The 12,554-nt window shown below is 55.8% G+C and overlaps 1 protein-coding gene across 1 annotated transcript; it reads right to left on the bottom strand.

Moving 5' to 3' along the window:
* Nucleotides 1-1,518: 1,518 nt before the first annotated feature.
* LOC121362888 (N-acetylmuramoyl-L-alanine amidase-like) lies at nucleotides 1,519-5,221 on the bottom strand. Its single transcript, XM_041484800.1, has 5 exons — nucleotides 5,170-5,221; nucleotides 3,991-4,848; nucleotides 2,863-3,073; nucleotides 1,716-2,037; nucleotides 1,519-1,637 (listed from the first exon to the last, which is right to left on the bottom strand). The coding sequence occupies exons 1-5, from the start codon at nucleotides 5,219-5,221 to the stop codon at nucleotides 1,635-1,637; spliced, it is 1,446 nt and encodes a 481-aa protein (XP_041340734.1). The 3' UTR covers nucleotides 1,519-1,634.
* Between the last annotated feature and the right edge of the window lie 7,333 nt (nucleotides 5,222-12,554).

Raw genomic sequence — 12,554 nt, 5'->3', positions numbered from 1 at the left:
GGGGGTGGTTGGGTGGGCTTCCCCCTCCATCTGTGGGTGGGAGAGTAGAGTTTGGAGGGTCTGCAGGGTAGCTGTGGGGGCGCTGGGATGAGGGGAGTCACTTTGGGGGACCCAGGGGGTAAATTTGGAAGTGGTGGGATGGGGGAAGTAATTTTGTGAGCTGGAATTGTGGGTGGCGGGATGGGGGAAATAATTTTGGGGGGTTCATGGACTTGGGGTTAGTGAGATGAGGGAGGCATTTTGGGGGTCCCTGGGCAGGCGTGGGTGGGGTTGGGATGGGGAGAATCACTCAGGGGAGTCCAGGGGCTGGATTTGGGCATCGTGGGGTGGGCATCCCCAACCTGGCATCCCCACTTTGAGGGGTCCCCAGTTTTTGGGGTTTTACCCCCCTGGGATACCCCTGCCCTTCCAGGGGACCCAAAGTTTTGGGCTCTTCTGCCCACTCAGGGGGTCTCCACCCAGTGGGTGCCCACGCCAGCCCCTCGCAGCCCCCACCCCTGCCGGGGGCAGGGTGCCGGGTGATGAGTGCCCCGCCATCCCCGTGCCTCGGGTGCAGGAGGGACCAGAGGCTTCCCCTGCACCCTGGGGACCCCCCGATCCCCCCTTTGTCACCCGCTCAGCGCGGAGTGCGTGGTGGCACCGCAGGACCCCCCCTCTGTGACATCCCTGAGGTGCGGATGCGCTTTTGATCACCACCACCCACCAGTTTGTCACCAGCGCCCAAAAGCGGGGAGTGCCCCACATCCTACAAGGGGGTGACAGCATTTTTGGCGTTCCCCCACGCCACTTCCAGCCCCCCGCATCCCCCCGAGGATGCCGCGCGACCCCGTATGCCCCACGCTGTCCCGGCCACAGCATCTCCCGAGGGTACCTTGGGGACTTTGGGGACTGTCCCCATGTCCCCACCGCCCCGTCCCCACGGTACAGCCACTGCTGCTCCCGCGCTCGGTGCCCGTTCCTGTCGCGGCTTCCCCATGTGAGCGGGCAGGAATTACAGTCACCCCGTCACCTCCTCCTCCTTCTCCGCCGCTGCCTCGGGAGGTGATGCCGCTGCTCCCGCTGGGGACGCGCTGGCGACACTCGGAGGACACCGCGGGTCGCCTCTCGAAGAGACTGCAGGGTCACGGTGGCTCCTAGAGTCCCCCTGACATGACAGCTGCAGGTGCCAGTTTGGGGACTGGGTGCTTGTTTTGGGGAGGGGGGGGGCTGTTTGGGGTCTCCAGGGTGGCTTCCAAAGTCCCCTCCCATCACCCCAAAGTCATCCCCAGCCTGTGCCTCAGATTCCCACCTTGCTCTGCAGGGACCACCTGGAGCTGATGTCCTGGAATTGGATTTATTTTGGGGGGTTTTGAGGTTGGGGCTACTGGGATGGGCTGGTGGGCCAGGGGGCTGGGTCAGGGTGTGGCTGGGCCAGTGGTCATCTGGGCTGGGAGCTGTCCAGGCTGGGGGCTGCAGACCAGAGTCCAGCTGGGATCCATGGGTCTGGTGTTCATCTGGACCAGTGTCCAGCTGGGATCCATCAGACCAACATCTGCTGGACCAGTGTCCATCCAGACTGGGCCGGTGTCCATCTGGACTGCTCTCCAACCTCTCCTGCCTCCATCCAGCCCAGGCTCCCCGGCTGGGGCCGCTCCTCACTGCAGAGTGGACAAGACCCACAGTCAGTCACAAGATGACGCTAAACCCCTTCCCACCAACCCCACCAGGCCACCCACCCCAAGTCCCCGTGCCACTGGTGACCCCTGGAAGCCAGGCCAGCTCTGGATCTCCTGGAAGAGGGCATTGCCGGGGCAGTCGGTGTGGCCGAGCTGGCGGTGGCCGCGCAGGATGAAGTCTGGCCGGACGTGGCCAAAGCGGATGGCGCAGGGCAGGAGCTCATCCCGCACCAGGGCCAGCGTGTCGGGGTCCGGCAGGGTGGCCGTGAAGTCCCCAACGATGCCAACGCCGAATCCTTGGGTGTTGTAGCCCTTGGTGTGGGCACCCACCCAGTGCCACCCCCGGCCCTCGTACAGGTACCCATCTGAGCCCACCACAAAGCTGCAAGGACATGATGGCAGTGAGGGGAGAGTGGTGGGGACTGTGGGGGGACAATGGTGGGGACTGCAAAGGGACAGGGATGGGGATAGTGGAGAGACAGTGATGGGGACAATGCGGTGACAATGGTGGGGGCTATGGAGGCTTATGGGGACAGAAGGGGAATTGGGAATGGGAACTGTGGGTCAACAGGGATGGGGACTGTGAGGGAACAGTGATGGGGACTGGAAGGGGACAGGGAGGGGGATTGTGGGGGTTATGAGCACAGTGTGGGGACCGGGATTGGGACTGGGAGGGGACAGTGGTAGGGACTCTGGGGGGACAATGGTGGGGGCCATGGGGGGACAGTGATGGGGACTGTGAGAGGACAGTGGTGAAGTCTGTGAGGGGACAATGACATGGACTGCAGGAGGACAGTGATGGGGACCACAGGGGATGACAGTGACCATGGGGGTAGACAGGGACCATGGGGAGACAATGACCGGCCCCACAGGGGTGGCAGGAACCAGTGGAGGTGACAGTGCCCACAGGGGTACAATGACGGAGCCCATGGGAGGTGATTGTGAGAGTGACAATGCCCACAGGGGTACAATGACAGGAACCAGGGGGGTGACAGGGACTGTGGTGGGTGCCAGCTCCCCAGGGGGTGACAGGGACTGTGGTGGGTGGCAGGGACTGAAGGAGATGACGGGGACCACAGGGAATGACATGGCCTCAGGAAGGTGGGAACCAATGGAGGTGACAGTCCCCACAGAGGAACAATGACTGCTCCCAGAGGGGTGCCAGGGCCTGTGGCAGGCGCCATCACCCCAGGGCGGTGACAGTGACCTGTAGCCAATGTCGTCCCAGCCGCGGGTGTCCTGGTGGAAGCGCTGCATGTCCCTCATGGCGCGGGTGCAGGCGCTGAAGGTCCGGCAGGGCCGCGATGGCTCCAGGGTGTGGTGCAGGAAGACCGAGCCCAGCGGGGGCTGCAGCGGGGCCGGGGTGCCCCGGTAGGGACGGGCACCCCACAGGCAGCGCGGCATGATGGCCGGGCACTCTGTGGGGACAACAGGGCGGTGTTCCCTGAGATCTTGGGGAGATGGCAGAGGCCATGGGGGGACAAGGGGCTTGATGGGTCCTTGGGGACACGGTGGTGTCCACATGGGAACATGGGACTCCTTGGGGACATGGTAGAGTCCACCAGGGGACGAGGGGCTTGGGGGTAGACACAGTAGAGTCCACATAGGGACAAGGGGCTCTGTGGGCCTCTGGGGACATGGCAGAGGCCATATGGGTACAAGGAGCTCCTTGGGGACACGGTAGAGTCCACCAGGGGATGAAGGACTTGACAGGTCCTTGGGAACATGGCAGAGGCCATGTGGGGACATGAGGCTTGAAGGCGACACAGTAGAGTTCATCAGGGAACAAGGGGATCCTTGGAGATGTGGTGGTGTCCATGTGGGGACAAGGGGCTGGATATGTCCCCTGACTGGGGACATGGCGGAAACCATGTGGGGACAAGGAACTCCTTGGGGACATGGCAGAGGCCATGTGGGGACAAGGGGCTGGGTATGTCCCCTGAGCTGTTGGGGACATGGCAGAGGTTGTGTGGGAACAAGGGGCTTGAGAGGTACTTGGGATCATGGCAGAGCCTGTGTGGATACACAGGGGGTGCCAACGCCCATTTAGGGGGTGACAATTCCTGTTTGAGGGGTGACACCCCCGCTTAGGGGGTAACAATCCCTGTCTGGGAGATGACAACTACTGTTTAGTAGTGACAACTATGGGGGTGACAACTCCATCTGGGGTGGGGACAACGCCTATTTGAGCAGTGACAATCTGTATTTGGGAGGTCACAATGCCCGTTTGTGCAGTGGCAATCCCTGTTTAGGGGGTGACAACCCCTGTCTGGGAGGTGACAACTCCAGTTTGGGAGGTGTCATCCCCATTTACGAGATGCCGTCCCACCCGTACCCACGTAGCGCTCGCTGAACTCCTGCGACGCCCTATGAGCCACGGCCGCCACCTCCTGTGTCCCCACGTCCCTCAGGAGCTCCGAGGTGGGCGACAGCGTCCTCAGCAGCCCCAAAACCGCCGCCACCTCCTTCTCCAGCCGTCCCTGTCCCGCCAGTGCCCCAAAATCCCGGCGCCGGTAACTGCTGGGGGGTCTCCCCACTTCCGAGCCATTCCCGGTCCCGTAGTAGTCCCGAAGCAGTTCGGCCACCGGGAGGGGTCCCCGGGCCAGCCGCGCCCCCAGGACCGCCCCATCCATGGCCCCGATGGCCACAGGGTCGGGGACAGGGGACGGGGGACCCCTCAAGGTGTAATTCTGGGGGTTCTCCACGTCGTCCCAGCAGCCACCGGGTCCCAACGCGGTGGCGTTGTTGTCACCCCGCTGCGCCAGCAGGAAGGATGTCCCCAAAGCCTCGGCAATGGTGACAGCCAAGAGGGGGTCGGCGGGCGGGTTGAGGGTGGGGAGGGGTTGCCCAAACCCGCCGGATCTCAGCCCAGCCTCGATGCCGGCCAGGAGGGGGCCGAGGGCCACCGTGGAGCCATCGGGGGCCAGCACCGCCCCCAGCTCCGGTGTCGCCGGGTCGTGGTGGAGGAGCTCGGTCAGGAGCTGCCACTGGCCCGGGGTGAGAGCCGGGGGACGTTCGGGGGTCCCGAGGGGCTCGCCCAGCACCGCCCGGCACCCCGGGGTGCTGCAGACTCCCAGCCCCCTCCCCAAAGCCGCGGCGGTGCCGGGGGAGCCGCCCCGGGCCGGGGACTCGAGGGCGTCCAGGATGTCGACCACCGAGTCCATGTGGCGTGGGGGGACAGTTGGGGACACAGCTGGGGAGGTTGGAGGGGGGGGAGGCACCCAAAAATGTGCCACAAGCAAGGGGAGGGCTCCAATATGGGGGGAAAGTACCCAAAATAGGGGGAAAGGACCCAAAATAGGAGGAAAGTACCCAAAAGAGGGGGAAAGGACTCAAAAGAGAGGGGAACAGACCCAAAAGAGGGGGAAAGGACTCAATATAGGGGGAAAGGACCCAAAATAGGGGGAAAGGACCCAAACCAGGGGGAAAGGACCCAAAAGAGAGGGGAACGATCCAAAATCAGAGGAAAAAAAGGTGTCCTGGGGTGTTGTGGGATGTTGTGGTGTGTCCTTACCTGTGCCAGGGTGGGCACAGACGCTCAGTGCCAGAAGCAGCCATGGGAACATCCTGCAGGACACGGTGACACCTTGAGGGACACGGAGACAGCCTGTGGAACAGGGGGACACCCTGCAGGATACGAGGACACCCTGTGGGACACAGGGACCTCCTGCGGGACACGGCCCTGGGGCCTTGGGGACTTTGACCCCACAGGGACACACGTGGGAGGGACAGGGACACAGGGAAGGGGCCAGGGAGACAGGGAAAGGGACAGGGACACACAGAAAGGGACAGGGACACATGGGGAGGAGGGAACACAATGCCACCAGGATACACATCAGGGACAATGTCGCCACATCTGCACACCTGTGGGGATGCTGCCACCATGACATGTGAGCACATGAAGCCACCAGGATGTGTCAGGGGACGCTGTCACCAGGCCATGTGACCCCCCCCCAGGTGACACTGACCCCTTGTTCTGTCCCCAGAGGCAGTTTGTGTCCCCTGAGTGCAGTGGCTCTGGGACACCCTCGTGGCTGTCACCTGCTTCTAGGCCACTTGTCACCAGCTGAACAAGTTCCCTGTCCCGCCCTAGTGGGTGGTGACATTCAGCTGGGACACCATGGTGGTGACAGTAGGGACACGGTGGCAGGAACTGCATCAAGCAGTGCTTTGTCACGGCTGAGATAAAGTGCTGGTGGCACTGACACTGTCCCAGTTCATGACCCCACCCATGTCCATGTCCCTCCATGTTCCCATCCATGTCCGTGTCCCCTCATGTCCCCATCCATGAAGGGGATGTCCACATCCCTGTGCCTCCTGTCCCCGCTGCTCCCCGCTACCTTCACTCCCTCCATCAAAGCCCCTCTCAGCCTCTGCACAGTGACCTCTGGAAAGAGAGAAAGAATGAAGGAAAGGAAGTGTTGTCTCTTCACCCTGCCTGGATGCCAGGCACCCACCAAAGCTGCTCTCTCACTCCCCTCCAGAGATGGGCAGGAGAGAGACAATAGAATGAAGGCTTCATGTCTTGACTTAAGGACTGGGACAGATCACTCAGCAGATACCATCATGGGCAAAACACATTTGAAATTAGAGACATTAATTGAATTTATTGCTATCAAAATCAGAGCAGAATAGTGAGAAGTAAAATAAAGCTTTAAAAACACTTTATGCCCATCCCTCCCTCCTTCCCAGCTCTGCCTCCTCCCCCAGTGGGCGCAGGGAGACAGGCAATGGGGGTTCTGCTCACCCCTTGTTTCTCCTGCTGCTCGGGCAGAGGAGTCGTTCCCTGCTGTGCCAGGGGTCCCTTCCCCAGACACTTCTCCATGAACTTCTCCCGGGTGAGTTCATCTCATGGACAGCAGCTCTTCGCAAACTGCTGCAGCGTGCCTCACTCTCCCGTGGGCTCACAAGTCCTGCCAGGCCCCTGCTCCAGCCTGGGCTCCTCTCCACACGGCTTTGCAGGTCCCTGCCAGGTCCCTGCTCCAGCACAGCTTTCCCGTGGGGTCACAGCCCCGCTCAGGCACCCCCTGCTCCGGCACGGGCTCCTCCAGGCACTGCAGGTGCATCTCTGCTCCCCCTGCCCTCCATGGGCTGCAGGGCCCGGCTGCCTCCCCAGGGACTGCCCCAGGGAATCTCAGGGCAACCAGCTCCACGCCTGGAGCAGCTCCTGCTCCTCCTCCTGTCCTGCCCTGCCCTGCCCTGCCCTGGCGTGTGCAGAGTTGTTCCTCTCACATGTTCTCACCCTGCTCTTCCCTGCTCACAGTTAAAACTACACAATCACCCATTTTGTTTTTCTTAAATCTCTTATTCCAGAGGTGTTACCAGCATTTCTAACTGCCCCAGCCTTGGCCGGTCCATCGTGGAGCCGGCTGGAATTGACTCTGTGGGACATGGGGGAGCAGCTGCTTCCATCATCCTCTCACAGAAGGTGCTCCTAGACTCCCCCCTGACCAAAGCCTGGCCATGCAAATCTAGTATAAGTATGGAAAGGCTTTAAAAACCATTATTAATTGCCATTATTTATATTATTGCTATTGTTGCTATTAATGTTACAGTTATTATTATTAATATTTTAATTTTTTTTTTTACTCCATACTAATAGTGGCTATAATAGAACTTGAAATCAAAGTTCTTAATTTCAAGTAGAAGTTATAATTTTGGCAGTTGCTTGCCCTGCCCTGTTCTGTGTCATTACTGTGTGTGAAGCTGCCAGGGTTCCCTATTTCCCTGATTTGGGAAAATTGATGGCATTGCTCACATGTCAGAAAGAGAGGGCTTGTTCCAATCAAATGGAACAATCCTTGGATATATGGAAATTTGGAAGCAGAATCCCAGTTTTGACCATGAGCACCTGGATGGGAATGATGTTTTTTTTCCATAGTAGGGAAAGGGTGGAGCCCCAATGTCTTGAAAGCAGATGAAAGGTGGCCCCCAGGAGGTCAAGGCCAGCAACACATCTGTCCTTAAAGCTCTCACCGAGGAGCAATCCTTGGATATACAGAATTTGGGAGGTAGGATCCCAATTTTGACCATGGGCACATGGACGAGAAGGACAGTTCTTTTCCATAGTAAGAAAAGCACGGAGCCCCAGTGTTTTGGTATCAGATCAGAGATAGGCCCCAGGAGGCCAAGTCAGCCAGACCCACCTGTCCTGGCACCTTTAGTGACAGAGCAATCCTTTGGTAGAAGAAATTTTGGAGCCAGAATCTCAGTTTTGGCCATGGGCCCCTGGAGGAGAAGGACAGCTTTGTTCCATAGGAAAGAAAGCATGTAGCCCCAGTGCTCCAGGGCAGATGAGAAGCAGCCTGGTCCCTTGGTTCCATGGGGCCCAGCAGTGGCCCGATGACCCGCTTGGATCAAATTCCAAAATTACAGGGCTCCCAAGCAAAAATGTAGGAATAGGAATAACAGTTCTTTGGTATAAAATACATAGAGAACAGAACAGAACAAACACCAACATGCTAACAGAAGTTTTCCACCTGCTAAGCACAAATGATCATGGGATACTCCATTCCTTATCCATCCCACAGACAGGTTTGAGGAATAAACCTTGTGTGAGCCCACCAGGTGCAGAGGATTTTTCCTTTGACAACACGGGGGATGCTCTGGGGGGCTCTTGGGAGACTGAAATATTGTGGTTCATGACTTAAACTTTGTCAGGAAGGACTTTTTGCCCATTATGGCAGCATGTCCAGAGGAGGGCAATGAGGCTAGTGAGGGGTTTGGAACACAAGCCCTGTGAGAAATGACTGAGGGAGCTGGGGATGTTTAGCCTGGAGAGAAGGAGACACAGAGGCAACCTTATCTCTCTCTACAGCTCCCTGAAAGGTGGTTGTAGTCAGGTGGGGGTTGTCTCTTTCTCCAAGCAGCAGCGGAGAGAACAAGAGAACACAGTCTCAAGTTGTGTCAAGGGAAATATAGACTGGATATCAGGAAAAAGTTTTTCACTGAAAAAGTGATAAAGTTCTGGAATGGCTGCCCGGAGAGGTGGTGGAGTCACCATCCCTGGATGTGTTTAAAGAAAGACTGGATGTGGCACTGGGTGCCAGGGTTTAGTTGAGGTGTTTAGGGCATGGGTTGGACTCAATGATATTGAAAGTCTCTTCCAACATAATAATTCTGTGAATTCTGTGAACTGTGTAAAGAAGCTGCAACCACCCAAGGTTGCCCCTCCCTGAATGTGCCTCCTGAGGGGAATTTTTGGGCTGTGAGTTGAGCTGAGGGACCTTGAGATAAAGGACTCACATGACTCTTGTCCAGTGATCTCAAGTCTAGGGAGAAGTAAACAAGGCTGAGGGAGAAGAATGAATCCACCAGAAAGCCAAGCCCAGAGCTGTCCTGAAAATCATCCCAGGCTGGGGTCAGCCACAGCCCACAGACTCATTTGCTGAGACTAGATTTGCATCCCCATTACCCAGTTAAGGGGGGAGGAGAAGAGTTTTGGGGGTGTGGGGTAACCCCTGCCCAGGGGGAGTGAACACCACCCCCCTTACCCAGACTGGTTCAGGTGTAAACCTCCCAGCCCGGGAAGTCCACACACACACAGGGGACAGCGTCACTCTTGCCCCTCCCCAGGAAAGGTCTCTGTCCCTGTCACTTTCTTTCTCTCCCGTCTTTTCTCTTTCACAGGCTGGAGGGCTTTACCAAATGTGAGAATCATTCTTCTCTTGGTCCCTGTCACCTTTGTGACAGCTACACAGAATTTTTCTTTCCTTGTAATAATCGGTATTGGGCCAAATTTCCCCTTTTTTTTTTTTTTTTTTTAATTGCAACGTGCCAGCAGCTGAGCTGGAGCTGTGCAGGTACTGATGAAACTCTGAATCGCCACCGTAATTGCTTGTATTGTCTGTTTATTCATGTTTGGGATTTGTTTGCATTTCATCACAAGTGACTTGTGGGAAGAACAAATATTCCTGAAACACCTTGGATGTAATAAACTGCATTTGGAAGAGCCACCTGGAGTCCTGCATCTCTCATTCAGGCTCTTACACCATGCCTCTTACCCTGGGGGATGCTTGGGAGGGAATTGGGGCTGTTGTCCCTATCCCTCTTGTTATAGATGAATAATGTAATAGTTGGCTCACACAATTAAGAGGTAGATATTATGTGGATGTTAAAATGTATAGTGATGTTATTGTAATATGTCTTCCCATACTCCTCTTTCCCCTTCCCCTTGCAATGGCCTCAGTAGTCAGGACATTTGGAGAAGGCTGGCTTATTACCAGGAGGTGCAGTGTAACAACACCTGATCTCCAGTCAAGATGAAAGAAAGTAATCCCCACCAATGGATGGCAGAGAAAGAGTTGACTGACAAAACTTTGAGAGGGGCTAAGGGTACAAAAAGAAGAGCATCCATTTTGTAGAGAAGCACGTGGATGATAGTCATGGGGGGGCTCCCAGCGCTGTAGTTTTTCCTTATTTAGTCCTGTGTTGTAATTTTTGTTGAGGTTTAATAAACCTTTTACAATTTTAAAAGTGAGACTAGTTTCTCACTTTTGGTGAGATTGGTCCAGGATATTGAGTTGTTAAAACCAAAGATGGCGGACAGAGACTCTACCTAGTTAAAGTTAGAAAGTGGCATGTTTATGACACTGGCGGGTGGCATGGGGCTCGTCCCCAAAACGCATGACCGCGCTGTACAAAGTTCTTTACCCTCTATTTATTTCCTAAGACCTTACATACAATACATAAGCATAACCCCAGCACCTCCCCTCCTTGCTCTTATTAAAATGAGATTATTAGTCCTTCATGCGTGCGCAGTTCTTCTCTTGAATTGGGTTAGTGGTCTTGAATTGGGTGAGTGTTCTTGAAGGATAAAGTCAGGAATGTCTTCATCAGGTCTCTGTGACCCTCTGGCACAAGCCAAGGCCCCCTGCTTTGTAATTGCTTAATGTAAAGCCCAGGTACTAACCATTGTTAGTAACTAACATGTTCTTGTAATGGTTCAGTTACTCCACTCCTTTCTGTAAGCAAGCTCATAATAGATCAGTTTTAGTGTAAGCACCTAACAATCATTAACCTACCATCTACCTACCTCTTAATCAATGTAAATTGTTTCTATCCCTCAGCTAAAATCTTACTTTTTAAAAATCATGATTCAATATAAAACCTTATCTCTGCGGCCCTGGGAGATTTTGGACAAATGGCGCACCCTTGCTGAATTTGGCAGTTTGAACAACGTCTCTTAGGACCATTGGTGATTGCTGGTTGACACCACGGGGACAACAAAGACTGGATAACAAAAAAGAAAAGGGGGAAGAAGAGAAAAACCCCTGAAAACTACAGATCTAGAGGATTGTGAGTATTAGTGCATGTACGCTTGAAGTATGAGTGGGGTAGTTCTGGGAGTGTGCTTGGGCTAGATATGAAACTTAGAAGATCCTAATAATTATTCTGGCCAAATTGTTTGTCTATAATCCGGGTGTTCAAATGTCAGCTCCAGGCAAGTTGTACACGGGATCTCTTCCAGGAGTGTGTTGGAGCTTAAGGACAATCATTTTAGACATTTAGACATTTAAGGCGTTTAGACATTTAGGGATTTAGACATTTAGGCATTTAGACATTTAAGGCGGGACATGTAGAAGAGGAAAGCAGGGACCCCGTAGAAGGTGGGGACCCTGTGGCTGGCGGATGCATGTGGTAGAGCAATATTAGAGTTATGGAGACCCAGGAGCATCTGGAAATGTCGGGTTGAGGGTCACCAGATTAAGAGGGTGTTAGAGTAATGACAAAAGTCGCTGTTGAGTGAAGACCGCGCTCGTGTAGAGACGAGGAGTCGCAGCAGCTTCCGCAGCCTGCCAGCACGGGGTGGGGCCCGTGTGGCTGCTCCACGTGGAGCAGCGCACACAGCGCTCAGCACGGTGAGTTTCTGGGGTGCTCTCGGTGCGATAATTTCTAGAGTTTACCAGCCAAGGCTTGAGAGGCGGAGCTGCCACTGGCAGCAGCGACTGAAAAACGCTGAGCGTGGGGGCGTCCTGTGCTAGCCCAGTGAGGAAAGGGAGGCAGGACACCCATAGCTGGAAAGAAACTGCACGTGTGCACGCCTGCCTGAGGTGACTCGGGGACACTAAGCAGTGGAGCCCAGCAGGTTGACCCCGTGGCAGGGTACCCAGGGGCGAGGGGCCGGTGCTGGCGGGACTGCTGCTCGGAGAGAGCCGAGTGTGCAGGGTTTTCTGAGCGGGAGCCGTGGGGAGGAGGTGGGCGCATTTCCCTGTCCTGCCACAGTGGTTTTCACGAGGCGCTGCTGGCGTCTGGGGACCAGCCGAGCGGCACAGGTGTCCTCAGACTGAGATGCGGAATCCGCAGTGGCTCCCCTATAAAACCTGCCAGCATAAAGCCTTGAGACTGGGGCACTGCATGGGTGGCGGTGCCTGGAGGCAGCAAAGGGCTGTGGGCAGCAAGAGGGCTGCCAGCAGCGACCGGGACAGCTTTCACTGAGGGCAGGCGCCTGGCAGAGCAGGCCCAGTTGCGCAGGGTTTCCAGGCCAGGGACTGTGCCAGCCTGCATGGGCGGTAGTGGTCCCGGGGCAGCCGGTGCAGTGACTTTCAGTGGTGCCAACCCGACTGAGGGTTGTTATGGGTAAAAAGTTATCTATTTTTTTTAAGGTTGCAGAGTTAAAACAAGTTGAACCAGTTGCTGTTAAGTTAGATTAATGTTGCAGCCTTGAAATTGAGTATCATGTGCTGGCAGCTCGGCTGGCCAGAAGGAGAAGTAGGCTGTGGGAGTTCTGGGCAGACAGAGGCAAAGATTTTAACCCTTTTTGTGAATAATGGAAACCTTACAAAGACTGATCCTCCTGAATCTGAATGAGGAGAGAGAGATGAAACAGGAGGAAATGGGCAAGTGTGGTGAAAGTTGGTGCAAGTTAGAGATATCAGTGGAGTTGAGAAGAATCCTAGG

The sequence above is a fragment of the Pyrgilauda ruficollis genome, unplaced genomic scaffold, assembly GCF_017590135.1.
Source record: "Pyrgilauda ruficollis isolate IOZ18807 unplaced genomic scaffold, ASM1759013v1 scaffold670, whole genome shotgun sequence".
Taxonomy (NCBI): domain Eukaryota; kingdom Metazoa; phylum Chordata; class Aves; order Passeriformes; family Passeridae; genus Pyrgilauda; species Pyrgilauda ruficollis.
Note: the sequence above shows the minus strand (reverse complement) of the source record. Positions and strands in the feature narration are given on the sequence as shown.

Coding starts and splice junctions, on each gene's coding strand:
- LOC121362888 (XM_041484800.1), bottom strand. CDS start 5,221: ATGTTCCCATGGCTGCTTCTGGCACTGAGCGTCTGTGCCCACCCTGGC. Junction 3,074..3,990: donor GTTCAGCGAGCGCTACGTGG/GTACGGGTGGGA, acceptor TTGTCCCCACAG/AGTGCCCGGCCATCATGCCG. Junction 2,038..2,862: donor TGGGACGACATTGGCTACAG/GTCACTGTCACC, acceptor ATGTCCTTGCAG/CTTTGTGGTGGGCTCAGATG.